This window comes from Zalophus californianus, chromosome 11 (assembly GCF_009762305.2).
Source record: "Zalophus californianus isolate mZalCal1 chromosome 11, mZalCal1.pri.v2, whole genome shotgun sequence".
Classification (NCBI taxonomy): Eukaryota; Metazoa; Chordata; class Mammalia; order Carnivora; family Otariidae; genus Zalophus; species Zalophus californianus.
Window position 1 is genome coordinate 63,667,356 of NC_045605.1, and position 7,899 is coordinate 63,675,254.

At 45.3% G+C, this 7,899-nt stretch overlaps 1 protein-coding gene across 1 annotated transcript; it reads right to left on the minus strand.

The window, feature by feature from the left end:
* Window positions 1-4,546: 4,546 nt before the first annotated feature.
* NLRP10 (NLR family pyrin domain containing 10) lies at window positions 4,547-7,649 on the minus strand. The gene is made up of 2 exons (XM_027577892.2): window positions 7,367-7,649; window positions 4,547-6,189 (listed from the first exon to the last, which is right to left on the minus strand). The coding sequence occupies exons 1-2, from the start codon at window positions 7,647-7,649 to the stop codon at window positions 4,547-4,549; spliced, it is 1,926 nt and encodes a 641-aa protein (XP_027433693.2).
* Window positions 7,650-7,899: the final 250 nt, after the last annotated feature.

Below are 7,899 nucleotides of genomic sequence, written 5' to 3' on the forward strand. Positions count from 1 at the left end.
TAGGTATTATTTCTTTTTTGAATGTTTGGTAGAATTCCCCAGGGAATCCATCAGGCCCTGGACTCTTGTTTTTTGGGAGGTTTCTCATCACTGCTTCAATGTCGTTACTGATTATTGGCCTATTCAGGTTGTCAATTTCTTCCTGTTTCAGGCTTGGGAGTTTATAGGTTTCCAGGAAGGCATCCATTTCTTCCAGGTTGCTCAATTTATTGGTATATGGTTGTTGATAATAATTTCTAATAATTGTTCCTATTTCCTTGGTATTAGTCATGATCTCTCCCCTTTCATTCATAATTTTATTATTTTGGGTCCTTTCTCTTTTCTTTTGGATAAGTCTGGCCAGTGGTTTATCGATCCTATTAATTCTTTCAAAGAAGAAGCTTCTAGTTTCGTTGATCTGATCTACTGTATTTCTGGTTTCTATTTCATTGATCTCTGCTCTAATCTTAATTATTTCTCTTCTATTGCGTGGCTTAGGCATCATTTGTTGCTTCTTCTCCAGTTCTTTAAGGTGTAAAATTAGTTGGTGAATTCGGGATATTTCTATTTTTTTGAGTGAGGCTTGGTGGCTATGTATTTCCCCCTTAGGACCACCTTTGCAGTATCCCCGGGACTGCTAGCATGGTTCAACATTCACAAACCAATCAGTGTGATAGAACACATTAATAAGAGGAGAGAGAAGAACCATATGGTCCTCTCAATTGATGCAGAAAAGGCATTTGACAAAATACAGCATCCTTTCCTGATTAAAACTCTCCAGGGTATAGGGATAGAGGGAACATTCCTCCATTTCATAAAATCCATATATGAAAAACCCACAGCAAATATCATCCTCAATGGGGAAAAACTGAGAGCCTGTCCCTTAAGATTAGGAACATGACAAGGATGCCTACTCTCGCCACTATTGTTCAACATAGTACTAGAAGTCCTAGCAACAACAATCAGACAACAAAAAGAAATAAAAGGTATTCAAATTGGCAAAGAAGAAGTCAAACTCTCTCTTGGTGAATGACATGATACTTTATGTGGAAAACCCAAAAGACTCCACCCCCAAATTACTAGAACTCATACAGCAATTCAGTAATGTGGCAGGATACAAAATCAACACACAGAAATCTGTTGCTTTCTTATACACCAACAATGTAACTGTAGAAAGAGAAATTAGAGAATCAATTCCATTTACAATAGCACCAAAAACCATAAGATACCTCGGAATAAACCTAATCGAAGAGGTAAAGGATCTATACTCTAGGAACTACAGAACACTCAAGAAACAAATTGAAGAAGACACAAAAAGATGGAAAAACATTCCATGCTCATGGGTCGGAAGAATAAACATTGTTAAAATGTCTATGCTGCCCAGAGCAATCTATACCTTCAATGCCATCCCGATCAAAATTCCAATGACATTTTTCAAAGTGCTGGAACAAACAATCCTAAAATTTGTATGGAATGAGAAAAGATCCCGAATCACCAAGGAAATGTTGGAAAAGAAAAACAAAGCTGGGGCATCACGTTGCCTGATTTCAAGCTATATTACAAAGCAGTGATCACCAAGACAGCATGGTACTGGCACAAAAACAGACGTATAGACCAATGGAACAGATTACAGAGCCCAGAAATGGACCCTCAACTCTATGGTCAAATAATCCTTGACAAAGCAGGAAAAAATATGCAATGGAAAAAAGACAGTCTCTTCAATAAATGGTGCTGGGAAAATTGGACAGCTATATACAGAAGAATGAAACTCGACCATTCTCTAACACCCTACACAAAGATAAACTCAAAATGGATGAAAGACCTCAATGTGAGACAGGAATCCATCAAAATCCTAGAGGAGAACATAGGCAGTAACCTCTTTGACATCGGCCACAGCAACTTCTTTCAAGATACATCTCCAAAGGCTAGTGAAACGAAAGCGAAAATGAACTTTTGGGACTTCACCAAGACAAAAAGCCTCTGTACAGCAAAGGAAACAGTCAACAAAACAAAGAGGCAACCCACAGGTTGAAAGAAGATATTTGCAAATGACACTACAAACAAAGCGCTGATTTCCAAGATCTATAAAGAACTTCTCAAACTCAACACCCAAAAAACAAATAGGTCAAAAAATGGGCAGAAGGCATGAACAGACACTGCTCCAAAGAAGACATACAAATGGCTAACAGACACATGACAAAATGTTCATCATCATTAGCCAACAGGGAAATTCAAATCTAAACCACATTGAGATACCACCTTATACCAGTTAGAATGGCAAAGATTGACAAGGCAAGAAGCAACAAATGTTGGAGAGGTTGTGGAGAAAGGGGAACCCTCTTACACTGTTGGTGGGAATGCAAGTTGGTACAGCCACTTTGGAAAACAGTGTGGAGGTGCCTCAAAAAATTAAAAATAGAGCTACCCTATGACCCAGCAATTGCACTGCTGGGCATTTACCCCAAAGACACAGATGTAGTGAAAAGAAAGGCCATGTGCCCCCCACCCCGCCGTGTTCATAGCAGCAATGTCCGCAAGAGCCAAACTGTGGAAAGAGCCGAGATGCCCTTCAATAGACGAATGGATAAAGAAGATGTGGTCCATATATACAATGGAATATGACTCAGCCATCAGAAAGGATGACTACCCAACTTTTACATCAACATGGATGGGACTGGAGGAGATAATGCTAAGTGAAATAAGTCAAGCAGAGAAAGTCAATTATCATATGGTTTCCTTATTTGTGGAACATAAGGAATAGTGTGGAGGACATTAGGAGAAGAAAGGGAAAAGCGAAGGAGGGGAAACCAGAGAGGGAGATGAACCATGAGAGACTATGGACTCTGAGAAACAAACTCAGGGTTTTAGAGGGGAGGGGGTTTGGGGGATGTGTTAGCCCAGTGATGGGTATTAAGGAGAGTACGTATCGCATGGAGCACTGGGTGTTATACGAAAACAATGAATCATGGATCACTATATCAAAAACTAATGACGTATTGTATGGTCACTAACATAACATAATAACATAAAATTAAAAAAAAAAAAAAAACTAGGCCTCCTTGGCCCCACAAAAATCCAGCAGTGTGGCTGGGCACCTGTTCCATTGTTCCCAAATTCTCCATGACAATCAGGAGCTGGTCTGCTGTGAACATCTAAGCTCTTGGGCGGCAATACAACCTCACTCACTGGATGCCAGCCAGCCTCTGTAGTAATGCAATACAAATTACTCTTTAAATAAGTACATGCACACACATACTGTTTGTTACACATATTCTGGATACAAACACCATCTGTGTGTTCAATATGCTATGCATATAATTATCAAATGTGGAGGCACCAAACTTCATGTGTGAAAAAAGAGTTAATAATCGTGTTATGATACCCCAAGTTGACTACCCAAAGATAAGTTCCCTTGGATTCAGACATCTGGCTATGTCCAGCAGATTGCTGGAATTGGGACACATGGAATCAACTTGTGAGGAGCCATGACAGGAATAAAAATGTATGAAAAGCAAAATGAGGAGTGTCTGTAACCTTTCTATGGGGCACTGAGGGTCCAAGGCAGCAGCAACAGCTGGGGCGGGGGTAGGTTTTCGGTGCCTGCACCAGGTCCTCAAGGGCCTCTAACCTGTTGGCTGAGGGGCAGGAACTAAGATATTTCTCTGAGGAACCCCAGAAATGGATGGGACTCCTAAATGAACTTCAGTCTATGATCTAAGAGTCAGGAACTGACCCCACCTACATCTAGAATTCCTTTGAATTCTTCTTTTTTTCTATACAGAGGGAGCTGGAGCAGTAAAAGAGATTATGAGTTATCTGTGGGAACTGACTGGTCTCTCCAAAAAGAAAGGGGCGGTAATGGCATCACTGGGGACAAGTAACATGGTATTAGTACAGAGCTAGGTCAAGTCACAGTAGAGTTTCTAAGACAAGAGGTCTGTGACAAGATATGGTTCATTTCCAACACAAATTCTAGAAGTTTCTAGAAAGATGCGAAGCTACTATTTACTTAAGCAGCAATTGATCACAAATGCAGAGTCAACGGGATATTCCATTATGACACAGTACATATTTCCTTTAAATGTTGATATTGATATGCTTCATATCATCCAATCTTATAGAATGAGCACAGTCCACAGTTTATTGTATTTGAAGGTTTATTCTATAGAAAAGAGCCCTATCACATGTTTGCTCACTGAAATTAACATTAAATTCCACAGGAGAGGAGGTTGTAAACAGCTTCTCTAGGAAGAGGGGATGCTAAATAACTGAATTTGAGCCATTGATGGTAAATGTGGTTGTTCCTAGGGACTCAGTCCACATGGCCTTTCCCCATGGCCTGTGTTCCAAGTTTTCTGATCCTGTATTATCTAATTTTCTTTTCTATTTGCTCCCCTGCCCTTCCACTCCTTCCAGTACCTCTTAATTCAATCTCTCATCTCTCCATTCCTTTTTACACTGTCTTCTCCCCCCACTCTTGCCCCTCCCCCCACCACCCTCCTGACCCTTCAGCTCTACCGTCTCATTTATCTGCTTCCCATCCTACTGCTCCTACCCTCTGCATCTCTCATTTCTCCGTATCTCTGCCTTTTCCATTAGAAGCCTCCTTCTGTGTCTTTGCTATATTATCTTTGCCCACAACGGGACGTTTCTGCTTCTCTTTCTGTCCATTACTCAAGATGGTTTTGACAGAAAATGAGTTCCTATCTTGGGATTTCTTTTTATTCGACTGTCCCATCTTAAACGATACATCGCTTATCTGAACACCCTTTACTAGATTCCTTATTTTAGATGGATTCAGGGAGAATTCCAAATCCCAGGCCCCTTTATGCTTTATAGATTTCATTTGTTCTTTAAGATGCATCCACTCCTGCTTTACCAAGGGAGAAATTTTGAGGGAGAACTTTAGCTCAAAGTTTGAGGAGGTTTCTTTTTTTAATATGTCCAATAAAAACTGCATACTGAGGGTCATCTCCTCATTCTCTGCCTTCCCCTCTTCATCCAGAAGCCTATTCAGTTCTCTGCGGGACTCTTTCCCCAGCTGACTCTGGTCCTCTAACACCAGGTAAGACATGGCATGAAAAAACTCCTGGAAGCTAATGTGGCGGAAGGTATAGAACGTCTTGATGTCACGTCCCTCTTGGTAACACATGCTGCTCAGGAAAGCATCAAGCCTGGTCACATCTAAATTATGCTTCCTGAGGTCAGCTTCTTCAAACATGAACCTCTGGTGCTGGATCCCCTCAGCTGCTAAGGAGCACAGACCGCTCAGGACCCTGTGCCCGGTAAGCTCGAAGCAGCCTGCATTGTCACTGGGCGGCAGGAAGGTGGAGACATAGGCCATGAAGATGTCCGTGCCATTACTGGGAGTCTCGGAGATCTCTCTGCCCCTCTCCATCTGTTCTTTGAGCCAGGAGCAGATCACCCAGCAAATGCCTGGAATTTGACATGATTTGTATAGAACGTCATTTCCTTGTACAATGTCAAAGGCATTTCTGGCTTGCTCCTCATCAGTGAAATACGAGCTGAAATACCTCCTCCTCTCATCCTCAGAGAAGCCTAGGATGTGAATATGATGCGATTGCTTCAGCAAGGGCTCCAGATTCCCCAAAGCCACGGGCCGGGTGGTGATAAGGAGTGAACACCTGGGAAACATCTCTCTCCTAATTAGACGGTGCAGCACGTTCTCCATGGGGTTCGGACTCAGCCTCTTCAAGCCCTTTGCAAAGGGCCTCTGCAGTTCATCAAAGCCATCCAGGATGAACAGCAGCCGCTCCTCCTCCCTCAGCATCTCTTTGACGGGCGCCTGGTCGTCCCCACAACACCAGAAGAGGAGCTGGTCCAGTTTGCCCTCCTGCAACAGGACCACTTCTCTGCAGCTGACATAAAAGACATAATCAAACCGGCCTGGGTACAGGGTGCCAGTGGCCCAGTCCAGCACCATTTTTCTGGCCAGTGTTGTCTTTCCAGTGCCGGCGGACCCCTGTAACACCACTGTGGGTGGGGCTTGGTAGGGCTTTTCTCCTGGATCAAACAGAGTCTCTACTGAGACAGAGTCCAACTCCTGCTCCGGGAGGGGGCAGGCAGACGATTCTGGGCTCCCTGGGCTAGACTTGGCCACAAGGAGCAGTTGATTGTAGCTGCCGCAGATTCCTCCCTCTTGCCTCTCCTCTAGGCAGCGCACATGCTCTCGGTATTTTTCTCTGTAATCTGAGCCAGACACATGGGGTGTCAGCAGGTCAGACGGGAATAAAGAAAGATAAAGAGGGCCCTTCAAACTCTGGACTCTGCTCTCTAGTTTCATCTTGCATGCTCTCTAACTTGTATCTTCCTGAAGTTTATACTTCAAGCTTCAAGGGGAGGGACCCCTGGATGTGTGTGTACCTGCACACAAACACATGCATGGTGTGCATTTGCACATTCGTATGAGTATGCAAGTGTGTGTTTTGTGTGTGTGCATATCGGTGGGGGATGAGTGAGTGTTTGTATCCACACAGGCTCATGAGAGCACATTTATGCAAGCTTGTGTATTTTTGTGTGAGGAAGGCGTGTCGGTGTGCATCAGCCAAGTGGGCATTTGTAAGAATATGTATGTGCGCAAAAGTCTCTGTGTGTGTGAACGTCGGAGTGTTTCTATGAAACATCCCCATTTGAAATGGTGAGGACAGGGTGGAGAAAGGAAAGGGAAGCTGGAGGACGGTGAAGTAAGTGATAGAAGCCTGTTCTTGGCAATGATCAAGCCTGGTGCTCAAGATAAACCAGCTCCTGAGCAGAAGCCCTGACAGTATGTCAGAAGAGTTCTCGGGGTGACAGGGGCTTATGGAGGAAGCACAGGCCCCCCCCTAGCACCCACAAGAAGGGATAGGAGACCTTCTGGGTTCCATGCCCACCTTGTTCTCTAGGGCAGCATCGATCTACGAGATCCTTGAGAGAGCAGGATGCAGGAGCAGGCTGTCCTCTGTGGGAAGCGGCCTGAGCTGCCTGCTGGGACAGCAGCTAAGGAAAGATCTGACCCCCCCCCACCCCGATGCCATTTCTGCTGGTTAGTGGAAACCCCTTCACCAACACCACGCTCAATCTCTAAGCCCATCTCCTCTACCCTCCTCTTCTCTGGCACTACAACTGGAGGTAGGATATGGGGCATTATGGCCACAAGATAACTAGTCTTTCTCTAAGACCCCACCCTCAGCTCAGGCCCTACCCCAATAGCATCAGAGCCTTCAGCTGGAGACCACCAGGACCATGGGCACTGGAGCTCCTCGGCACAGACCGAGGGCAAGAGTGAGAGACAACATAAACTACAGGCTGGGGGAGTCTCTGGAAATGTCATGGGGGTGGGGGAGTCCTGGTGGCACCCTGAGCTCCCCTTGTTTCCTGCTGCACTCACCGTTCAGACAAATGGGGCTGAGCCAGTCCGCGGGTTCCAACAGATTCATGACCCTCAGGACGCTGAGCACCACCTTCACGGCCTCCCATGCTCCATACAGGGAAATCAGCCGAGAAGCCAGGTCCACAGGGCTCAGTCCTTCCAGCTCCCCTCGTGCTAGCGGCAGCTTCCCCTCAAGCAGGCTCCTGTCCCGTAAGTGGAACTTGAAGAGCTTGAAGCTTTTCTCATCAAGGTCACTCAAGGCCCAGAGCAATGCCTCCTGGGGGTTGTGGGTCTGGGCCATGGTGTTGGGGTGAATGGTTGAGTTCAGACCAGTGACCAGGAGAAGCAGGAGAGAGGGGAAGAGAGGCGGGCGCTGAGGGAAGAGCAGCCTGCAGGCACCTCAGCCACTTAGCTTTCTGGGTGCTTAGCAAGCTGCTGAGTGCAGGCCAAGGAGAGATGAGAGAGATGTGTGCCAAGTTCCAAGACAGGCGAGCAGGTGGGACAGCAGGGAATTTTCTTCCTCATTCTGCACTGTGCCTCTTTGTGAGCTG

Coding starts and splice junctions, on each gene's coding strand:
- NLRP10 (XM_027577892.2), bottom strand. CDS start 7,649: ATGGCCCAGACCCACAACCCCCAGGAGGCATTGCTCTGGGCCTTGAGT. Junction 6,190..7,366: donor CAGCCCCATTTGTCTGAACG/GTGAGTGCAGCA, acceptor TGTCTGGCTCAG/ATTACAGAGAAAAATACCGA.